This window comes from Macaca fascicularis, chromosome 16, assembly GCF_037993035.2.
Source record: "Macaca fascicularis isolate 582-1 chromosome 16, T2T-MFA8v1.1".
Taxonomy (NCBI): domain Eukaryota; kingdom Metazoa; phylum Chordata; class Mammalia; order Primates; family Cercopithecidae; genus Macaca; species Macaca fascicularis.
In genome coordinates, this window is record NC_088390.1 from 4064582 (window position 1) to 4088169 (window position 23588).

General features: G+C 45.1%; 1 protein-coding gene across 8 annotated transcripts in view; it reads right to left on the bottom strand.

Annotated features, from left to right (window-relative positions):
- Positions 1–23588, bottom strand: part of ZZEF1 (zinc finger ZZ-type and EF-hand domain containing 1) — a 140767-nt gene that overhangs the window by 8592 nt on the left and 108587 nt on the right. For 7 of the 8 annotated variants that reach the window (XM_074018267.1, XM_074018266.1, XM_005582549.5 and 4 more), the window contains 13 exons: positions 22279–22556; positions 21075–21249; positions 20348–20480; positions 12914–13113; positions 10674–10793; positions 9145–9336; positions 7686–7786; positions 5852–5987; positions 5389–5748; positions 4344–4487; positions 2407–2575; positions 2130–2228; positions 1482–1647 (listed from right to left, as the gene is read on the bottom strand). In XM_074018267.1, the coding sequence (XP_073874368.1) occupies positions 1482–1647; positions 2130–2228; positions 2407–2575; positions 4344–4487; positions 5389–5748; positions 5852–5987; positions 7686–7786; positions 9145–9336; positions 10674–10793; positions 12914–13113; positions 20348–20480; positions 21075–21249; positions 22279–22556 (2273 nt within the window). Of the gene's footprint in view, positions 1–1481; positions 1648–2029; positions 2229–2406; positions 2576–4343; positions 4488–5388; positions 5749–5851; positions 5988–7685; positions 7787–9144; positions 9337–10673; positions 10794–12913; positions 13114–20347; positions 20481–21074; positions 21250–22278; positions 22557–23588 lie in introns of all 8 variants that reach the window. The other variant, XR_012425143.1, reaches the window with a different exon arrangement.

Here is a 23588-nt window from a genome sequence, read left to right on the forward strand (position 1 = left end):
GCCTGGGTGATAGAGTGAGACCCTGTCCCCCACGACCACCAAAAAAAGAAGCAGGGCTCCTGTCTCTTGGTTGAGGGGGAGTTCAGAGACAGCCTCTCAGCCACCCGGGCTGATTCACAAATATCGAACATTCACGAAAATGTCAATACAGTGACCTAGAGCCAGAGGGGAAGAGGGAGGGTACAAGAGGAGAGTTCCAGGCAGAGGGGCCAGCAGGTGCAAAGGCCCTAAGCAGGGACCAGTTTGTCTCCATAAATATTTGTTGACTCAATGAACGATAGAAGATTCTGGAGAATATTGATTGTACAGAATCGGCCATGGGGACTCGGAGCTCTCCCCTCTCTCTCCACGCTGCCTATGGACTGACTACACCAGCCATCATGTTCTCTCCCCTGACTTTCAGAGTCCTTTATTATTTTAATGACAGTTCCATATTCCATGAGAAGATAACCTGTTGCTTCAAATATCATCAACGCACTCTGGCTGGCATTCTGTGTGTGTCTGTCTGTGTGTGCTTTGGAAATGCAGGAAAGAGGAGGAATGAGCTTCTGACAGGTAGGTTCTGAGGAAGGAGGGTGGTGGCCAAGTAGACAACATATATGGCACACACAGTCACTACCACCTTCCCTCATAGATGAGGAATAAGGCAATTATGTCTACAAACCCCAATTCAACACTATATGTCCTACCTAGTGCAAAAGGCAAGAACAGCGTCTAAGCACTGAGAGGAAGAAATAACATTTATTTACATTATGACACGTCTGTACACTAAATAATCTGCATAGTCTTAGAATGAACAAATTTAGTAAGGTCACTGGATATAAGGGCAATATACAAAAATTAATTGTATATCAGCAAAAAACAAAGCTAAAATTAAAAAATACCAATTATAGTATCAAAAACATTAAATATCTAGTAATAAATTTAACAAAATGTTAAGTCCTCTACATAGAAACCTATACAATATTACTAAGACCTAAACAATAGAGGAATATAAGTAGAATATATAATGGCTGTGGATTAGAGGACTTGGTGTTCTAAAGATCTTGATTCTCATCAAATTGATCTATAGTCGCACCACAGCACTCCAGCCTGCATGACAGAGTGAGACTCTGTCTCAAAAAAAAAAAAAAAAAATCTATAGAGTCAAATGGAGATCCACATGGAACAAAACTAACTTGATGCCTACCCCTTCTGTCATACACTCAAATGCTTTCCAGGCAGATAGTCCTCTAAGTGTGAAAGGAAAAACAAGTTTCTGGAAGATAACATAGGAAATACCTTCATGACCTTTGAGTAAGGCAAACATTTCTTAAACAAGACACCAAGAACGTTAGCATAAAGCAAATGGCTGAAACACTGGAAGACATTAAACCACAAATGTCTTTTCATCAAAGACACCACTGACAGCATGAAAGGGCCAGCCACAGAGTGGAGATACATACGCCTGGCAAAGGGCTCCCATCCAGGACACTGCTTACCTGTGGCCGCAGCATCGCACAATCCTCAGAAGTAAGTGGATGGCTTTTAATCGTTGATGGCCAGTCTGGCGACAGGCCACGCCCACCAGCCATTCCCAAATTTTTGCCAATGGGAGATGAGGCACAACCCTTTCTTCTGACAACATCTGTTTCAAAATCTCGAATCCTGGCCAACACCCCAAAACACAGATATACAAACAGAGACATGTAATAAGTAATATTATTATATAAAGTGTAACAATTGTGTATGTTAAGAATTCTATTATAAACTGCTCAAATTTTAATCAATAGGATGAAATAACTGCGATCATTTAAATTCTGGCTGAAATGAAGGCTCTTGTAAAAATGACACAGGGGTCATATTTTCAGTTCCTCCTTTTTTCAAAATGCCCAGGCAAATTCTAAAAGAACAAGCATCCTTTTCGGGCCCTGACAGAATGCCTCTCATAGCTGGCCACTCAAGTTTACAACTAGCCAATGAAATCACATTCAGGAGTGACAGGTGTGGGGCTTGTGAGACAAATTTGGAAAGTGTGAGAGACAAGTACCTGCTTTGATTTTAACCAAGATCAGTGACATCATGGCACCCACAGCCATGGAGTGTCCCTGGCAGGCAGATGGTGCGAACGCAAAGCCCAGAGCACACACCTGTCTGGAACCGCCCCAGGTGTCCGGCCGTCACGGTGAATCTGTAGCCCCACTCGGTGTTGCTCATGTCGGAGGTGAAGCGGTAATACAGAGTGTCTCCTAGGCACACAAGAGTCAGAGGCAGGTCAGGAACTGGAGCAACAGGGAACGACAACAGAGGTGTGTCGGATGAAAGCTATTAAACCCCTTTCAACATTCTCCCGTAAGGCCCCTTCTCGGTATGAAGTTGAAACACTGCCCGTGAAGAACCTATCTAATCGAGTATCTGTTTCACTACCTGGAAGCTCAAAATCTTTCCACTTCTGCTGAGACCCGCTGAAGCTGTGTCGGTCTTGCTGGAAGTCACTACTGCTGGACATGGCTAACTCGTCACAGCCCTCCTCTGTGTTGCACTGAGAGTCGAATTTGATTGAGAGGTAGATGGCACCAGGAATGTGAACTTTATCCTAGAGAGGGGAAATGGAGAACACTTCTGTTGATGCTGCTCACTAGACACTGACTGCAGCTGCCCCATGCTGAGTCCTGCGGCTGGACCTGGGTGCATGAGAAATGAGTTAACCACAGCCCTGGCCTCCAGGAGTGCACGGTCCAGCTGCGGCGAGGAGCATGCACGGACTGCAAATGCGGTGTGAGGGAGGCACAGTGGGGCAGGCGGCATGGGGCCCCAGAGAAGGAGTGTCAGGCTGCTGTGAAGAGTGAAGAGGACAGGAGGACCCTGCCAGGAGAAGGCAGGAGTGGGAGGCAAGGTGGACCTGAGTGCATGGGGTGCGTTTCAGACAGCGGAACAGCCCTGTGAAGGTCTAGCACGTTCAGGGAATGGGAAGGAGCTTGGCATGTTTGGAGTAAAGGGTGTGCTACATGGGCACATATGCTTGGGAAGCAGGAACAGGGAAAAGACATGACCCCAGAGAGGCTGGCAGGGGCAGACACTGAAGGCCCTGGGCATGAAAATGAGGCACTAAGATTCTGGACAACAGGGAAAACCCTGGAAAGCTTTGGTGAGGCTTGCACGGTGTAGCATCACTGACAGCTGGTGTGGAGCAAGGCTGGGCTGAGGCAAAAGTGAGGAAATCAGAAAGTAGCAGCAGCAGGAACTCCAGAGAAGGACAACGGGTGTCTAGGATCAGTGGAGAAGACAAGACCTCTCTGGGGTCGAACCTGGTGGCTGACCACATGTGCCTGTGTGGGACCAAGGGAGTGGGGCTGGAGCGCAGGAACATGGCGAGAGAAGAGACTTGGAAGGAAGGCAGTCAGGAGATTATACTTCTGAAAAACAAAATCTCAGCTGGCCAATAACCCAGTTCTAAATCGGTTTTCATCATCCACCTTTGCTGCTGCAGGTATCTTCCACTCAGAAGTAGATGCCTGGGCAACTCCAACATTTCCTGTTTTCTCTCCAACATTTTTAAAAGTGCTAATGGGGGCCAGGTGAGGTAGCTCACGCCTGTAATCCCAGCACTTTGGGAGGCCGAGGCAGGCGGATCACCTGAGGTCAGGAGTTAGAGACCAGCCTGGCCAACATGGTAAAACCCCGTCTCTACTAAAAATACAAAAATTAGCTGGGTGTGGTGGCAGGTGCCTTTATTCCTGCTACTAGGGAGGCTGAGGCATGAGAATCACTTGAATTCGGGAGGCGGAGGTTGCAGTGAGCTGAGATCACACCGCTGCACTCCACAGCCTGGGCGACAGAGTGAGACTCCGTCTAAAAAAAAAAGTGCTAAAGGATATACATGGCCTTAAGTCGATGAGAATAACGGAGGCTGCCCCATTCCTGCCTCATCAAAATGCCTACCTCCCTGCCCAGATACAAAGTTAAGGATGGAAAAGATGAGACTTTGATTCAGTTATGGGAAATTTAAAAAGGGGCTGTAGTATCCAAGGTGTGGGCAGGTCATTAGGAGGCAGCGGAAGAGTGAGGGTCCAACCTGGACCACATTCAGACTCACTGTCTCACTGTGACGCCAAGCACTCTCTCTCAGGAGCCTGCTGCAGGGAAAGTAAAGCTCTCCTGCAGCACGAGGTGGCCCATTTTCTTCTACTGAAACAAGCAAGGCCCGGAGAAGAGACTTGTTGTACAGAATCCCTGGCCTCGAGGAGGCAGACTGCAGTTGGTTCCAGGAAGCGCTTTCTTGGACAGGTCTCTGCTGTCCAGGGGACTGATGAGGTCTATGCCACTCAGTAGCCCTTACAGGACCTGCTAGCCCCAGGCCCTACCTCGAAGTTGGTGTTGTTGTTATATGGGTGTTTCGATTCCCTCACTTGCACCTCCATTCCTGGCTCCTCCATGAACTGGCAGGCAGCCAGGGCCATGGTCCCCAGCATGTCCTCTCGGCAGCCCTGGAGCACTTTCTGCAGGATCTGGTAGGAAGCAGACAGATAAGGTCAGGGCCTGCTAGTGGCATCAGGAAGAAGGGACAGTTTACTTCAACCCAAGACCCACCCAAAGGTGCTGGCATCATCTTAGACCTAGGACGAGCCTCTGTGACTCCATCACCCAAAACCAACTCCACCAGCCTCTCACTGGACCAGGCTGTTGCTGTCAATCAGGACACTGCAGTCCTTTCAGAATGATACTGCTTAGAGGTGGTCTCAAAGAACTAACAGAACCAGTCATAAAGGGTCCTGGTCCTTGAAGGAGTCCCCAGCCAAGCAGGTGGATTGGCCTATGGATAAATAATGACCACACAATGTGATCGATGTCTACAGTGAGGTGCAGAGTTGGGAGCTCTAGGTGGCAAGAACCGGGGGAGGACATGTCCACGCAAGGGCCTAGTAGAGGCAGGATGGCTCCCTTTGTCCCTTCTGAAAGCTAGATAGGCTAGAGCAAGCCTGCCAGCACCTGCAGCGCTGCAAGGCCGGGCAAGGACCTCGAGGTCTGGTGGAGTTCTCAGATGGGCAAAGCAAGGCTGAGAGGCCAAATGAACTTCCTCATGGACTGTGTGTTTGTGTGTGACGGTGGGTGAGGCACAGGATCAAAAAGGAGCTACCGAATGTGCCTCAAGATTTCTGCACTTGGAAACTGGGAAGATGGCGACAAAGCTTTCTGGTTCAGTTGGAAATTGCGCTCAGGGCCCCTGAGTTCCTCACTAGCCCAATCCTTGGGAGAGGATACAGTGGCCCTACCTTTGCTGCATTCACACCTGTCAGGGAGCCGCACAGCCACACAGGTAGCCTCGCTCCAGGAAGCACTCACTGGAGGAAGCCTGTGGGGCAGAGGAAGAACCTGGTGGGTGAGCGCAAGCTCAGTCTGCATAACTACCTTCTCCCACTCGTGCTTTTCTTCCAGCTGCATGAACATATCCAAAATGTAGGTCATATGGGCAGGGCCACTGAGCTCCAGGATGTCCTCGCTCACTGGCACGTGGCTAGGCCACTCGGCGAGCAGGGACGCAAGCACGTGGCGGGCGTACAGGACAGCCGTGGCCTCGTTCACTCGGAAGAGGTAGTCCCGGACAGCCCTCTTACTCTTGCAGTTCAACTCCTTGTGCAGGAGGGCGGCGCTCTTGCTACGGCGCTGCTTGGCATAGCTCTGCTGCAGTTCGCTCTCTGTGCTGGAGATCAGCTTCTGGGTCACAGGGTTCGATTCAGCAGTGGCTTGGTCGCAGCGTGCAGGCCGGGACTGCAAACCCAAGCCCACCGTCACAGAGGTCTAGCCTTCTTACAGTGGTGCTATGGGGTGGGGGATGGGGTGCGGACACTTTGGGTCCGGGGGGGTGACATACCAAGCATGGCAGGATAATCATGTCTGTATCCACAGCTTTGGCGCTCTGCTCTTCCAGCCTCAGACTCTTACTGGGCTGCCACCGCTGAGCCAGGGACCGTATCCTTTCATCTGTGGTGAGCTCGTCACCATCAAACCTGAAGAAAGGCGGCACAAAGTTGAGTACCAACAGTGTACAGAGGCCAGAGTTTTAACCTGCACTTAAACTTGTTGGCAATGTTGATCAGAGTTGTTTTTCTGTTAGTATCAATGACATTATCATATTCTGTGTTTTGCCAACTGGATTCACAGCCTTCACTTATTCATGGATACAGAATGCATGCATGCATGCTCTGGGGCAGGAGATGCAAACTCTCCTGCAAAATCCATTCTCCTTTTCGATCTTTTTCATTTTTTAAATTAATTTAAATGTTTTCTTTTCATTAAAAAAAACATTTTTTTTAAATTTATTTTTTTAGAGATGACGTGTTGAAGCTATTGCCCAGGCTGGACTGGAACTCCTGGGCTCAAGCGATCCTCCTGCCTCAGCTTCCCTGGTAGCTGCAATCACAGGCTCACACCAGCATGCCTGGACTCCCCTTCTCTTTTTTTAAAGACAATTTAACAGAGTTTAACTGAGCAAAGAGTGATCCCCGAATTGGGCAGCTCCTGAATCAAAATGGGTTCAGAGTGACTCCATGCTGTGGTTGGAGGTTTACGAACAGAAAAATGAAAATGACACACAGAAAACAGAAGTGAAGTACAGAAACAGCTGGAATGGTTACAGCCTGGTGTTTGCCTTATTTCAACGCAGTCTGAACAGTTAGACGACTTTGGCCGAAACGTGGTGGCCCTTCTCTCTCTCTAAAGCTCCCTAGAATTTTAGCAAGAGCTATAGTCACCCAGCGAGAGACATGGTTAGCAGCTAGATGTGGTGATGCCCCTGGGCTCCGGGCAGTGCAGGTGAGCAAGGTGATGTCCCACCTCGACTAATGGCGCAGTCCCTTCTCCACCTTCCCCCTTTCCTCTGGGCTAGAACCGAGACGTGGGGTGGCCAAGTGAGCTTCCACTCCACAGATGAGAACGCTGGGATTGCTGGGTCACTCTGTGGAGCACAGCTGTCACCCACCCCAGACTCTGCCCAACTCTGGACTGTTATGTGAGAGAACACACATTCTACTGCCCTGATACATTATATTTCTTGTTTCTTAGTTACAGCAGCTTAGACTGTACCCTAACTAATGCAACCCTGTTTCATCTCACAAAGGCTTTTAGGCAATATATAAGAAACTCATAAAAGAGACACATGAAATGTAAAATAAAAGACAAATTAAATGAGAATTCACAATTAGAGTAAGAAGAGTCAAAATTAGGATATGGGGGATGGAGGAAGAGACCAGACTGCAGATATGTAAAGTTCTACCCAAATTAAAAAGCTGGGCCCAGGAACTAGCTCTGAACTTCCTGGCCAAGAGAAAGGGTATGTTCTTAATTTTAAAAATCTCTTGAGCAGAAGTTCCTGTTCTACACTATCTGCTCCCTGGGATTACACATGAGAGCCATTTTGGTGGCTGCCTAATTTCTGCGTCTGTAAAATAAGTTTCCTCTCAGAAACTTACTTCTCAGAGGCGGACTACAAACATCAGTTTTAAAGAGGAACCACAGTGCACTTCGAAGATGATCCAGGTAATGCAGCACCGGCCACCTCCCACCTCGCCTTACAAAGGACTAGCAACTGCTTCCTGGCCTGTCAGAGTGTCCATCGATCCAGAAGCCGCTGCCAGGAGGGGCACACCCTCCTGCCCTCACATGTGCTCTCCCTGGCCACACTTCAGCTGCACCGAAATGTCCCTTACCTCTTCTGAACCTCCAGGAAGAAAGAATCAGTCTTTTTCATCTGCAGTTCGTATATGGCCCGAAGAATGTGCAGAGGGGCATTGAGGGCATCATGAGCCATCTGGAGGCCCGGGGAGGACAAAGACAAGAACCATTAAAAGTGCTTCAATACAGTTTTGACAAACTGAACTCAAAACTGAGAAGATAATATAGCAAAAGCTTCCACAGGTTATAATTGAGGAACATTATATGGGTAGTTTAAAAAGCATATACAATCGTAAGCACTAAAACATGGACTGTAACACCTACATTAGGATTGTAATTTCAAAGGAAATTATAAAACACTAAAACCCCAAAGAAATATCCTATCAACAAAATACAGTGCTAATAGTAGATACTTACTCACCACATCATATTCACGGCTAGCATCTCTATAACCGTTTTGCACTCAAGTTTGACAACTAGCACATATATGGGCACGGTATTTTCTTTGGATTTTTTTGACACAGGGTCTCACTTGGTTGCCCAGGCTGGAGTGCAGTGGTGTGATCATAGCTCATACCACTGAGTACCAAAAGCGTACAAAGGCAAGAGTTTTAACCTGCACTTAAACTTGTCAGCAATGTTGATCAGAGTAGTCTTTCTGTTAGTATCAATGACATTATCATTTTCTGTATTGTGCCAACTGGATTCATAGCTTTCACTTATTCATGGATACAGAAATGCATGTATGCTCTGTGGCAGGGGATGCAAACTTTCTTGCAAAATCTGTAACCTTGAACTCCTGGGCTCAAGTGATCCTCCTGCCTCAGCCTCCTGGGCAGCCAGGACTACAGTGCATGCCACCACACCTGGCTAGTCTTATTTTTTGTAGAGGCAGGGTCTTGCTAAGTTACCCAGGGTGGTCTTGAACTCTTGGCCTCAAGCGATCCTCCTGCCTCAGCCTCCCAAAGTGCTGAGATTACAGGTGTGAGCCACTGTGCCTAGCTGGGACTTGGTTTTTCTGACATTCTATCCTACCTTCTGTTTACTCCTCATTTAATTACAACTTTTGAAGTCCAAGCCCTCATCCTTTTCATATTATTCTGAGGAAGAATAGATTACCTAGGGGGGTAAGAGTGTATTTCTGAGAAACTATGAGGAAGGAACTATTGTAGAGAGTTCATGGACGAGCCTTAGGGCTTTAGTAAGCCCTGGAAATTCATGCAAAATTTTACATACATATTTGAATGTGTATTTTATGGGGAGAGAGGACCTAAAGCTTTTGAGTTTATAACCCAATATATTAAGAACTATTGCTGTGGGGCTTTTCTGTTCTTCTGGATCAATTCTGCACAACACAGATTGAGTCTTTAGGAAGTGAATTCTCAGGACAGCCGACGGAAGCGTTTTCATGTTTAGGCTGAAACATGGCCCGGGCCAAAGAGAAGTCATCCCTCAGAAGCCCCTCCCAAGCCACATGACGACTCAAGAACACACCAGGAAACATATTCTGGTGGGCTCATCCAGGCCCTCAAGGGGGTCCAGCTTTTTCTGCTCTGGGTCGCCAGGGCTGCTGATGGGCCGTTCCACCTCTTCCTCTCGGTCCCCTCGCTCATCCAGCTCTAGGTCTCCGTGCTCAGCCAAAGCGTTCATCTCCTTTTTTGAGGAGTACAGCATGATGGACAAAATCTACACAGAAAGAAAATCCAGCTGAATGTGAGCGCTTAGTGGGCGGGAAGACGGTACAGTCCTTTAATCATGAAAATATTGGGCCTAACCATTTTAAGACATCAGAATTTACTTGAAGAATGTGAAATTAGAAAAGAAACACGAATGTATGTTTAATTATACTTTGTAACCAAAGAAATACTAACTGAACACTGTGGGGACCTTTGTGTTTATTAACTTTCCCACAGATGGTATACACTGCTATCATCCGTTTTAGAACTTCTTTTGGCAAAATGTAAAGAGCTAGGGAAATGCTCATATGCTTTCACCCAGCAACTCATCTGTTACGAATAATGTAAAATATACGAAGTTATTTTCATAATACGCTCAGTGAAGCACTAATAGCAACAAAACTGAAAGCCACTTTCATGTATTATATGTATCCATAAAAAATGTTATGAAAACTACATCAAAACCTAGAAAGAAACCCACATGCCATCAGTTTCTTTGAATAAGATGCTCACGATGCGGTCTAGATTTACACATGCACCGTAAAATGCATAGAAACAAAACAAGAAGGAGAAAATACACCAAATGCTAATGGCAGCTGTGTTTGGGATAGAGTTTGGAGGGTTTTTTTTTTTTTAATAAAGTTTTCTGCAATGTGGTTCTAATAATAAAAAATTTTAATTTAAAATATCCCCTAAGAATAAAAGTTCAAATACTCTCCAAATTATCCATTAATATGTTTTAGCATAGTTTCCTTAAACCTAACCAAATCCTCTTCTGGCAACTGAGAGCTGTTTCTGCAGGTTCCAGCCTCTGCTGGGTTGTGAATGGCCGCTCACTCCCTCCTATGCGGCGGCAGCCTTTCCTGGGCCTAAAGCTGGCACTGGGCACAGAAAGTCCACAGGGAACCACAGTAGTTCCACTAAGAAAACTCTAAGGTCTAAGGGGAACAGTAATAAAATTACAGTGATCAACTAAAATCCTACGTAAAAATAAACGTAAGTGAGGACAAATTTAGAGGCTGATATTGGCTGAAAGCAACTTTAAAGGGAAATAAAAATTCAAGGGTATACTTTATTACCATGATATAATGGTTAATCATGTGTTTCCATAAAACACTTCTCTTCCACTGTTCTTTGAACAAACATTAAATTCATTTTCCCTGACAGGGGTAGACAGGTGTCATAATCCCTATTTCCGAAAGGGAATACAGAAGCAAGGGAGTTTCCAACACTGTACTAAATGAGCGTGCACAGGGCAGAAGTAACTGGAACTCGCTGACGCTTCTAACTCCTAGGCCAGTACATCTGCACCAGGAAAGACGAGCAGGAGTCCCTCTCGTCTCTTACTTCCAGGTCCCGGAGGAGCCACGTTTTACTAAAGCCAGTCCCTTTGCTGCATTTTTTCACCAGCAACTTCAGCAAGTCGGTCTGAAGGAAGGTAGCATGGGTCTCTTCAAAACCGTGAGCCTGCCACGCAGAAAAAGAACGATTTGTGACTGCCTTGGAGTGAAGAAGGTACAACCTTAGCTATAACTCAGTCTGTTCATTCACTCATTCATTCATTCATTCATTCATTCATTCAACACATACTTTTGAATGAAGCCTATTTTATGTCACACCCCGCTGCTCTAACTTCCAAAAGCTGTCCGGTGCTCTTTAGGCTAAAATCCAAGCCTCTGATCATGGCTGACAGAGACCAAGGTCCCTGCCTGCTTCTCTGGCTGCGCACCCCCTCTCTCCTGCATTATCCTGAAGCCTGGGAGGTGTTCTTTCTGCTCCTTGACAACCACGCTTGTTCCATTTTGAGGCCTGGAGCTTGCTACTCATTCCGCGTGGAATGCTCTGTCCAGTTTTCCCAAAGCTGACTCCTTATCTATCAGTTCAAATTTTACTAGAGTAAGGCTTTTTTTGACCCACAGCAGTTTTTCTTGCAGGCTCCCTGTTGTCTCTCTTGCCGGTCAGACCGTAAGCTCCAGGAGAGCAGGGACCTTTTTTCTGGCTCAATACTACACACTCAGTTCCATCTGGCCCTTGGTGCTCAACAAATATCTGCTGAATGAAGGATTCAAAGACAGAAATGACTGCTGCCCTTAGGGAGTTTATTTTCCCTTTCCTACTACAATGTAAACAATGGAAACAGTAGCACATTGTGATAAATGCCATGAACTCAAGAAACAGCAGGCTGGGCACAGCAGGCTGGGCACCGTGGCTCAGGCCTGTAACCCCAGCATTTCGAGAGGTGGAGGCAGAAGGATGGCTCAAGGTCAAGAGTTCAAGACCAGCCTGGGAAACATAGCAAGACCCTGTCTCTAAAAAAAATAAAAAAATAAAAAATTAAAAAAAATAACTGGGCATGGTGGTACACGCCTGTGGTTAGTCCCAGCTAGGGACTGAGGCTGAGGCAAGAGGACCCCTTGAACCAAAGCATTTGAGGCTGCAGTGAGCCATGATCACAGGTCTATACTCCAGCCTGGGCAACAGAGCGAGACCCTGTTTCAAACAAAGAAATGCCAGAGAAAACCCACAAACAAACAAACAAAAGAAATAGTAGATGAATGGTCTCAATTCTACAACCACAAACTCCCAGTGTAGATTAGAGCTGAAATGCCGCTGAGTCCAACTCCTGCGGTGTTGAGTGCCCTCCATGAGCTCCCTATCGGTGCTTCCGCTGAATAGCCTTCAACTTTTCAGCTGAGCTCCTCCTTTCATGGATATCTCTATTGGGAAGATGATCCTAAAGTGAGCTGACATGTGTTTCCTTGAAAGATCATTCCTCTGCCTCTCAGGTATTGGAAATTCTCGTAAGTCAGCGAGCATGCTCATCTCCATGCCAAATATTGCCCAGCCTGTTTTTTTTGTTTTTGTTTTTTTTTTTTGAGACGGAGTCTTGCTCTATCGCCCAGGCTGGAATGCAATGGCATGATCTCGGCTCACTACAACCTCTGCCTCCCAGGTTCAAATGATTCTCATGCCTCAGCCTCCCGAGTAGCTGGGATTACAGGTGCGTACCACCACACCTGGCTAATTTTTTGTAATTTTAGTAGAGACGGAGTTTTGCCATGTTGCCCAGGCTGGTCTCGAACTCCTGAGCTCAGGCAATCCGCCGGCCTCGGCCTCCCAAAGTGCTAGGATTACTGCTGTGAGTCACTGCGCCTGGCCATTGCCCAGTTTTTCAACTTGTCTACCTCTTTCCACTCCAACTGCCAAATCTGTTGCTCATTCCCTAGGATGCTAGCTCCCTTTATTCTTCCCTTCATCGTCTATGATGAAGCACAGGAGTTGTCATTTAGAGAGGAAAGTTAGAAACTTTTCAGTCAAGTTTTCTCTTCATCTGACAAAGCTGTGTTCCCATGAAGTAGTAGTACTGGATTCCTTGAAACAATGGAAAGACAGAGAAGCCAACTATTGGGAAAATAGTATTTCCTCTTTGAAGTTATCTGTACGCAAGGCCCACGCGTTTCTAAAAATAATCAAGATCCTATGGTTTACCATCCATCGAAATCAGATGGCATTTCCTCCTAGTTAATCCCCACGCAGATGTCAAATTATAGCCAGGTCCACTGCCAACTGCAGAAGCTCACCATTACCTTTAGTGTTTTATACAATCCTTTGAGGGCCAGGGACAGGACCCAAGTTGCTTCCACTGCCTCGGGACAATGGCTGTCCATGCTGGTTTGCAGAAGGTGACTGGCGATAAAGGCAAAGTGCTGGGAGTATTGGCTCAGCTGGGCCTGAGAGTCACCACATTCTTGTCCTCCTCCCTTCTGGACCAGCTGGTAGTCCTTCACTGAAGGGTGACATCAGGCAGAAAGAGAAAGGCACAAAAAGTACAGTTCATGCTTCCAGCAGCTATTTCTTCCATAGGAACATGCCTTACTAAAGTAGGGACTGCAGAAACACAAATCTCCTGGGCTCAGTCTTAGCCAATAAAGCCAGCTTGCAGGTAAACACAAAAATAGTAATGGCTACCTATCCATCAAGCAACTGAGTGGGACAATTTGCATTCTTACTATTGTGTATAAGAAGGCCATCTCCACAGGTGTTAACAAAAGTTCTTAAAAATAGCATACATGAGGCCGGGCACGGTGGCTCATGCCTGTAATCCCAGCACTTTGGGAGGCCAAGGTGGATGGATCACTTGAGGTCAGGAGTTCAAGACTAGCTTGGTCAACATGGTATAACCCCATCTAAAACTACAAAAATCAGCTAGGTGTGGTGGCACACGCTTTTGATCCCAGCTACTTAGGAGGCTGGGGCAGGAGAATCACTTGAACCTGGGAGGTGGAGGTTGCAGTGAGCCAAGACCGTGCCATTGCATTCCAGCCTGGGCGACAGAGCTAGACTCCATCTCAAAAAAAAAAAAAAAAAAATAGTACACATGAGATTTCCATTTCCAAACAAGACAGAACAAGAGAGACTGGATTTACTCTCCCACCTTAAACAACCAGAGTACTGAATACTGAAAAAACATGAAACAATAGCTTGCAAATATTGGGCAAAAGGTAGTATAGGACTATGGTCCCTGAGAGAAGGGACATAAACTAGATCAGCCCTCCAACAGCACCAGCTATCTGCAGACGATTTCCAAGCTGCAAAGTGGGAAGCAAACATTCAGGCAGAATCCAGCAGTCTCAATGAATTAAAGATCAGAGTTCAGGGAGGTCAAGGCAGCTAGAATGTACAGGGCAGAGTATCACAGAGCAGGGAGATGCACAGAGAGAGCGGTGGGCTGGGGAGAGCTCTCCGGAGATCCGCAGAGTCGATCACAGGTCTGTGGCTGCGTACTGACCTGCACATTTCTGTGAAAGGAAACTACCTGGGGCAGGAGAAAGAGCTACAGCAGACAGAACAATTCCTGGAGCTCACAGAGAGCTGGGAATATTTTGCCTTTCCAACAGAGAGAGTGGAAGTGTCCTGGTAGAGATGGGGGTGGGGGCAGAAAGAATATTTGAATACATAATGGTCAAAACTTTTCCAAATTTGATGAAAACTGTAAATCTAAGGAGCTCATTAAACACCTAAGCAGAAGAAACATAAAGTCATGTCAAGGTACGTGCATAATCAAACTGCTAAAAATATAGCCAGAGGAGAAAGAGACATTACAAAAACATAGCAAAAGAAGAATGACAGCAGACTTCATCCCAGAATCTACACAAGCCAGAAGACAATAGACCAGTATTTTTTTTTTTTTGAGACGGGAGTTTTCGCTCTTGTCACCCAGGCTAGAGTACAATGGCGCGATCTCGGCTGACTGCAACCTCCGCCTCCCAGGTTCAAGTGATTCTCCTGCCTCAGCCTCCCAAGTAGCTGGGATTACAGGCGTGCGCCATCACACCCAGATATTTTTGTATTTTTAGTAGAGACGGGGTTTCACCATGTTGGCCAGGCTGGTCTCGAACTCCTGACCTCAGGTGATCCACCCGCCTCGGCCTCCCAAAGTGCTGGGATTACAGGCGTGAGCCAACATCTTTAAAGTATTTGAAGATAAAACTCAGCTTAAAATTTTTTACCCTGCAAAATTATCTTTCAAAGATGAAGTTAAAAAAAAGTCCCCCAGGTAAACTGAGAGATTATGTAATGTCTGACCTGCACTACAAATAATGTTCAGTGCAGTTTTTCAGGTCCCCCTAAAAACTAAAAAAGATCCCAGATGGAAAACTGAATCTTTACAAAGGAATGAAGAGCACTAGAAATGAAAAATAGACGGCTAAATATAAAAGCTATTGTTTTCTCATTTTAAAATCTCTTAAAATACCTCTCTCTCTCGTTTTTTTTTTTTTGGGGTGGGGGTAGAAGACAGGGTTTTGCTGTATTGCCCAGGCTGGCACCGAATTCCTGGCTTCAGGCTTTGCGATCCTCCTGCCTTGCCTCCCAAAGTGCTGAGATTACAGGTATAAGCCCTATGCACCCAGCAACATCTCACCTGTTTTTTTTTTTTTTTGAGAGAAGTCTCGCTCTTGTTCTCCAGGCTGGAGTGCAATGGCGTGATCCTGGCTCACTGCAACCTCTGCCTCCCGGGTTCAAGTGATTCTCCTGCCTCAGCCTCTCAGCCTCCCGAGTAACTGGGATTACAGGCGCCTGCCACCACGCCTGCTTAATTTTTGCATTTTTAGTAGAGAGAGGGTTTCACCATGTTGGCCAGGCTGGTCTCGAACTCCTGACCTCAGGTGATCTGCCTGCCTCAGCCTCCCAAAGTGCTGGGATTACAGGCGTGAGCCACTGCGCCTGGTCTTTTTTTTTTTTTAAAAGAGATAGGCTCTTGCTCTGTCACCTAGACTAGAGTGCAGTAGTCTGATCATAGCTCACTGCAGCTTTGATCTCCTGGGCTCAAGTGATCCTCCTGCCTCTGCATCCAAAGCAGCTGGGATTACAGGTGTGTGTCACCACATATGGCTTTCTAAAAAATTATTTTTAGTAGAGATGGGGTCTAGCTGTGCTGCCCAGGCTGGTCCCAAACTCCTGGCCTTCTCATCACTTATTTATTTATTTTTGTAGAGATGGAATTTTGCTACTATGTTGCCCAGGTTGATCTCAAACTCCTATCCTCCAGTGATCTTCCCACCTCACTCAGCCTCTCAGAGTGCTGGGTTATTTTGTTTTTCTTAATGATTTCATTTTATTTCTATCATTAGCTCTTTAAGTATATATTTTTGGGTTTTGTTGTAGTTGCCCTAGGGTTTAATGTTCTAGGGTTTACACTGAACACCTTTAACTTATCAATGGTCCACCTTTGGATAGTATTATACCGCTTCACATAGAATGTCAGAACATGACAGCATTTCCACCCCATTCTTTGTGCTGTTACACATTTTACTTCTAGATGACATAAATCTCACATGACTTTTTTTTGCTTCAAAAAGTGAGATATTGGCCAGGCACGGTGGTTCACACCTGTAATCCCAGCAATTTGGGAGCCCAAGGCAGGTGGATCACCTGAGTCAGGAGTTCAAGACCAGCCTGGCCAACATGGCAAAACCCCATCTCTACTAAAAATACAAAAATTAGCTGGATGTAGTGGCAGATGCCTGTAATCCCAGCTACTTGGGAGGCTGAGGCAGGAGAATCGCTTGAACCCGGGAGGTGGAGGCTGCAGTGAGTCGAGATCGCGCCATGGCACTCCAGCCTGGGTGATGGAGTATGACTCTGTCTCCAAAAAAAAAAAAAAAAAAAAAAAAATTCCTAAATTCAACCATCTTGATAACTGCAATAAATGTAAATGGTCTAAACACATCAATTAAAAGACAGGGATTATCAGATTGGATTTTTTTTTTTTTTTTTTTTTTTTTTTTTTTTGAGACGGAGTCTCGCTTTGTCGCCCAGGCTGCAGTGCTGTGGCCTGGATCTCAGCTCACTGCAAGCTCCGCCTCCCAGGTTTACGCCATTCTTCTGCCTCACCCTCCCGAGTAGCTGGGACTACAGGCGCCCGCCACCTCGCCCGGCTAGTTTTTTTTTTTGTATTTTTTAGTAGAGACGGGGTTTCACTGTGTTAGCCAGGATGGTCTCGATCTCCTGACCTCGTGATCCGCCCGTCTCAGCCTCCCAAAGTGCTGGGATTACAGGCTTGAGCCACCGCGCCTGGCTGGATTTTTTTTAAAAAAGATAAGATATCCACTTTAATGTAAAGACACAGGCAGGTTAAAGTGAAAAGATGTGAAACCCATGGATATGAAGGGCCAAGAATATTTTTGATTTGAGGTTGGCTAAGCCTCTGGATTCAAAACCCACAGATATCAATGGCCAACTATAAGGGACGCATCCATGAATTTTGCTATCTGTGGGGAGTCCTGGAACCAATCCTCTGAGGATACTAAGGGATGACTATTCTATACAAATGCTGTTTTTAAAAATGCAAGACAGGCTACATAAATATTAGATTTCAGAATGAGGAATATCATTAGGGATAAAAAGAGACATTTCATACGAAAAAGAGAAACATACAATTATAGTTAGAAACTTCTATAGTCCTCTCTCAGGAATTGTTAGAACAAGTAGATAAAACATCAGTAAGGGCACAGAAGACTTGAATAACATTATCTATTGACTTGACCTAATTAACATCTCTAGGATACTCCACCAACAACATAGTACACATGCATTCTCTTCAAGTGTACATGGAACCTTCATGAAAACAGACCTAATTTTGGACAATAAAACAAATTGCAATAATATTCATAATAGGACTGAACTAATTAAAAATATGCTCTCTGACCACAAGGGAATTAAACCTGAAATCAACAACCAAATGGTATCTGGAATATCCTCCAAATATTAAGAAATTAAACAACAAACTTCTAAATAATCCACACAGCAAAGAAAAAAATATCACAAGATAAATTAGAAAATATACTGTGACCTAAATGAAAATGATAATATATCATAAAAAAAAATTGTGGGATGTCCCTACTGAATCCAAGGGACACTGAAAAAGAAAAAAATAGCGGATGTGGCTAAAGTCATACTTAAGAGGAAATGCACAGCATTAAAATTCTTCTACTGCCAAGGAAGAAAGGTCTCAAATGCATGATGGCTCCTACCTTAAGAAACCAGCAATCCCAGCACTTTGGGAGGCTGAGGTGGGTGGATCACTGAGGTCAGAAGTTCGAGACCAGCCTGACCAACATGGTAAACCTTGTCTCTAATAAAATTACAAAAATTAGCCTGGCATGGTGGCATGTGCCTGTAATCCTAGCTACTCAGGAGGCTGAGGCAGGAGAATCACTTGAACCCAGGAGGTGGAGGTTGTAGTGAGCCAAGATCGTGCCATTGCACTCCAGCCTGGGGAACAAGAGCGAAACTCCATCTCAAAAAAAAAATAAAAAAAAAAAAAAAGAAAAAGAAAGAAACCAGAAAAGCAGCCAGGCGTGGTAACTCATGCCTGTTATCCCAGCACTTTGGGAGGCTAAGGCAGGAGGATCACTTGAGCCCAGTAGTTTGAGATCAGCCTGGGTAACATGGTGAGATCCTGTCTCTATTTAAAAAAAAGAAAGAAACCAGAAAAGCAGTAACAACACATTAAACACAAAGCCAGAAGAAATAAATAAATTTATCTGGGCAGTAATCAAAGAAACAGCAAATAGAAATAAAAGAAAAATGAATGAAACCAAAGTTGGTTCTTTGAAAAGATCAAATAACTTGATAGATCTCTGGCTAGACTATCTAGGAAACAAAAAGAGAAGACATAAATTGCCACAATCAGAAAATAAGAGAAGACGGCTACTACCCCAATATGCCAGGCTGAGAGAAAATAAAGAAACCTAAATTTATTCTCTAAACTGAATGATGTACCATGCACTCAATACAGATAGTCCCTGACTTACAATGGTTCAACGTAATGATTTTTCAACCTTTATAATGGGTTTATTAGGATATAACCCCATTATAAACTGAGGAGAATCTGTCTGGTTAAGATATCGCCCAAATGAATCTATAGATTTGATGCAATGCCAATCAAAATCCCAGAAGGCCATACATTTAAGACAGGGTTCTTGCTCTGTTGCCCAGGCTATAGTGGAGATCACGGCTCACTGCAGGTGATCCTCCCACCTCAGCCTCCCAAGTAGCTGGGACTACAGCATGCCACCACATCTGGCTACTTAATTTTATGTAGTGATGGGGGTCTTTACAAAGTGCTGGGATTTCAGGTGTGAGCCACTGCGCCTAGCTCCTGCAGGCTCTTTTATAGAAGCTGATTCTAAAATTTACACAGAAAGGCAAAGAAACCAGAAGAGTCAAAACAATTGTGAAAAAGAGCAAAGCTGAAAGACCTGATTTCAAAATGTTGTACAAATTTAAAATAGTCTGGCCAGGTGCGCTGGCTCATGCCTGTAATCCCAACACTTTGGGAGGCCGAGGTGGGTGGATCACTTGAGGTTGGGAGTTTGAGACCAGCCTGGCCAACATGGTGAAACCCCATCTTTACTAAAAATACAAACGTTAGGCTGGGTGCAGTGGCTCATGCCTGCAATCCCAGCACTTTGGGAAGCCAAGGTGGGCGGATCACCTGAGGTCAGGAGTTTGAGACCAGCCTGGCCAATAGGGTGAAATCTCATCTCTACTAAAAATACAAAAAATTAGCCAAGTGTGGTGGTACATGCCTGTAATCCCAACTACTTGGAACCAAGGCTGAGGCAGGACAATTGCTGGAACCCAGGAAGCGGAGGTTGCAGTAAGCCAAGATGGTGTCACTGCACTCCAGCCTGGGCAACAGAGTGAGACTTGGTCTCAAAATAAATAAATAAATGAATTTACAATAGTAAAAAAAGTGTAGTACTGAAGCAAGGACATATAGATTAATGAAACATAATAGAATCCATAAATAGACAGATATATGTGTGTCAATTTTCGACAAGGTTCTGAGATAATTCGATGGAGAAAGAATGGTCTGTTCAACAAATGGTCCTGGATCAACTGGATGTTCATGTGCAAAAGAAAAGATCTTAGACATTTACATACACGAAAACAATACAGACACTGCCTAATGCCGGCGCTGAGTGAAAATGCAGACTGCTTCATGAGCAGAACTGGGAACGTAATGGGTAGACACTCCAGATTGCCTGGGGCTTGGCAAACTAAGTCAAAAGGGCATTTGTGACATAATACTTTCAATGTTATACTGATAAGACAAAATGGAAAGTTACATGAATGCTAATACAATTATTTTAAGTGCAGCCACCTGACTCCATGGAGTCACCTGACTCCGTAATATGTTTAAATTACCCACAGAAAACAAATGCACCAGCAAATGGAGAAATTAAATGTTCAGAAGCTATATATCTAGCCAACCAAAAAACACAGAGCCATATACACAAAAAGACAGCATGGGAAGGGGCCTTCGAAATTATCCCAATTCAGCACATCATTTCAGAGATAAGGGAAAAAGAAGCTCGGGGAGCAAGCTATAACTTGCTCTTAAAAAAAAATCACATGCAGGCCAAGAGTCAAGGTAATTCCATTGATTTTAGGGGATGCAGGGATTAGGCAATTTTCTCCCATTCTTAGAAAAAAATAATTATGCATGATACCTGTTTTCCTCTTCCGAGTTTTGACATCAACAATCACAGCCCTGTTCTTCTCAGTAAAGTGCTTCAAGATGATCACATTATGGGGTTCATTGGCATTATCCATATAAACACAGCGGGTTCCCACACAGAGGACCTAGAACATGGTAGACAGAGACAGAAAGGAGACATGGAGACAAGAAAGAATTCTTGTCAAACATGGAGACAAGAAAGAATTCTAAGGCATAAGCCCAGCCCCCTTTGATTGTGCCTCTGACTTCAACAAGCACGCAAGGATAAGGATCTTCTCATCTCTAAGTCCAAAGAGTCTGGCACAGGCTGGCACAGAATTGGTTTAAGTCCTTGCTGGATGAAGCCATGTTTTTACAGTCCCCTTTGTCCTAATCAGTAGAGGGACACGAATATTAGAAATAAGGCCAAGACGAATGCCAAAATGAAAGACAATTTTTCTTTGCAGTTCTTTGTAATGTAATATATTACGGCTACCTATTATTCAAAGCCAATCACTGGCTAATAAATGAGTCAAATGGCTTAACTCTTAAAAATGCAAGTTGAATAAACCATCCCATAATCTTGACAATACTTCAATACTGTGAAAGTAAGGTATACAAGCAAAGGAAAAAGCTTCCAAAGATATCTATGCCTATATATCCAGATGCCACAAGGCTTTGGTGTGCATGGTGAAGACTGGAAGGGGTGACCAGGCCCTCAGGCCTTCAGAGTGTGGTACCTGGGGGAAGCCAACCAGCACGAGTAGGGTGAAGATGTTGGTGTGCTTCAGCTGGAATGGCAGCTGCTTGATGCAGTGGTCTGTGAAGGTGGCAATGACATCACGCCACAGTGGGGCACTGTTGAGTGACCGCAGGATCTCTGCCATGGAGCACGCCCAGTCCAAGCCCACCCGGCTGGAAGGCAAGAGCTCCATTAGGGGCAGCACACAGGGCTCCAAACTCAACTCATTAGAGCTCACTACACTCCAAGGCAGACCCAGAGGCCTTCAAAGAGCCATTCATTAACTAGCTTAAAAACTAGTATGCTTTTTGTATAATGGTGAGCAAAAAAGCAAACAAAATCAAGACTTGTTACTTACATACTCACCCTACCGCTATGTTTCCAAAAATCTCTATAATAAAGTCACCTGTGTGTGCGCACAGGCACACTCATATTCAAACACAGAAGAAAAGCTTAGAAGAAAATGTAGTGAAACAGCACCAGATGTATTAAAATGGTACAAGTCAGGGTGACTTTTTTCCTTCTTTTATTATTATTATATTTTTTGAGAAGATGGAGTCATGCTCTGTTGCCAGGCTTGGGTGTAATGGCGTGATTTCTGCTGACCGCAACCTCTGCCTCTTGAGTTCAAGCCATTCTCCTGCCTCCGCTTCCGGAGTAGCTGGGATTACAGGCACACGCCACTATGCCCGGCAAATTTTCTTTGTAATTTTAGTAGAGATGGGGTTTCACCATGTTGGCCAGGCTGGTCTCGAACTCCTGACCTCATAATCCACGCGCCTCAGCCTCCCAAAGTGCTGGGATTACAGGGGTGAGTCACCGTGCCCAGCTTATTCCTTCATTTCTGTTTTCCAAATTTGGTGCTGCGGTTATGTTACTTTTATAATTAAAATAGATTTATTTTCTTCAACCTCAAGGCCTACACTTACTGCTCGTAGGAAAAAAAACTGAATATGCCTCATCAGAGAGTTGAATCGGCAGCCAGTGTCGAGACTGCTCAGCTGTTTGAACGCTGGTGTTAAGCACAGTTTTAACGTGGGTTGAGAGCATTGCTCATGAAGCCAATTATATTTCCACAAAACTCTCAGACAACAGAACTGGAGCACACTGAAATTAATCAACAGCCAGACCTTCAACTTAAACAAACAAACACCAAGGTGGGATAGAGGGCAGGTGGCTAGAGGAACGAGGACCAAGGCTACCTGTCCAGACACACAGCTCCCAGGCTAAAAAGCAGGTGGGTGGTTTTCCAGCCGTCGGGCACAATGGTACTGTCCCCTGCAGCAAACAGGTTGTGTTTGGCTGAGAGGACTTTGATCACTGCGGCATCTACCTCTGCTGGCAAAAGACGGATAATTAACTGGCCAAGAAGACCCAGGGTGAGATGGTAGGTTTCATTCAGGTGGCCTGCGTTTGAGATGACAACCTGAAACATGAGTGGAAGGACGTGCTCCAGGTCTACCAGGGGAACTGTGGGGCCCTGCCAAGAGAAGGAAAGAAATCTGTTCAGTACAAAATCCACATCACCAAACCAGCTAAATATAATATCTCCCTCCTACCTTATTTACAACTGGTCTAGTGCTAACAGAATCATGCTGTGGTTTTCATAAATGCCATATGTATAATCACTTACAAAATAAACATCCTCAGGTCTCATCTTACAATCCTACTTCTAATATTTCTTTACCCTGAAAAGGAAACTTAAAATACTTGGTTTCCTCCTCATCTTTCAAAATGTCTATTGTCAAATAATTTAAATAATTCAGAAACATGCAAAAGTTAAAGCTCCCCTAAATCCCCTCCCTGCAACCATGGCCGGGAGATAACAACTGTTAAGTTTGATAAACAGTCTTTCAACTTTTTTCTATGCATATTTACACATGATACATGTAAAGTAGGCCGGGTGTAGTGACTCATGCCTATAATCCCAGTACTTTGGGAGGCCAAGGCAGGAGAGTAACTTGAGCCCAGGAGTTCAAGAACAGCCTGGGCAACACAGTGAGACCCTGTATCTATAAAAAAATACAAAAAATTAGCCAGGCAGGTGGTGCGCGCCTGTGGTCCCAGTTACTTGGGAGGCTGAGGTGAGAGGACTGCTTGAGCCCAGGAGGTGGAGATTGCAGTGAGCCATGGTCATGCCAACTGCACTCCTGCCTGGGCGACAGAGTGAGACTCCGTCTCAAAAAACAAACAACGTGTGTGTGTGTGTATGTATGTGTATGTGTATATATGTATATATTTGTGTATGTATGTATATGTAAAATAAATTAAAAATTTTAAAGTTATTTTTCTTTCTTTAAATACTGCCTTGCAACTTATTAATACTTTGTTTCCAGTTCTTCATTTTTTTTTTTTTTTTTTTTGAGACGGAGTCTTGCTCTGTAGCCCGGGCTGGAGTGCAGTGGCCGGATCTCAGCTCACTGCAAGCTCCGCCTCCCGGGTTTAGGCCATTCTCCTGCCTCAGCCTCCGGAGTAGCTGGGACTACAGGCGCCCGCCACCTCGCCCGGCTAG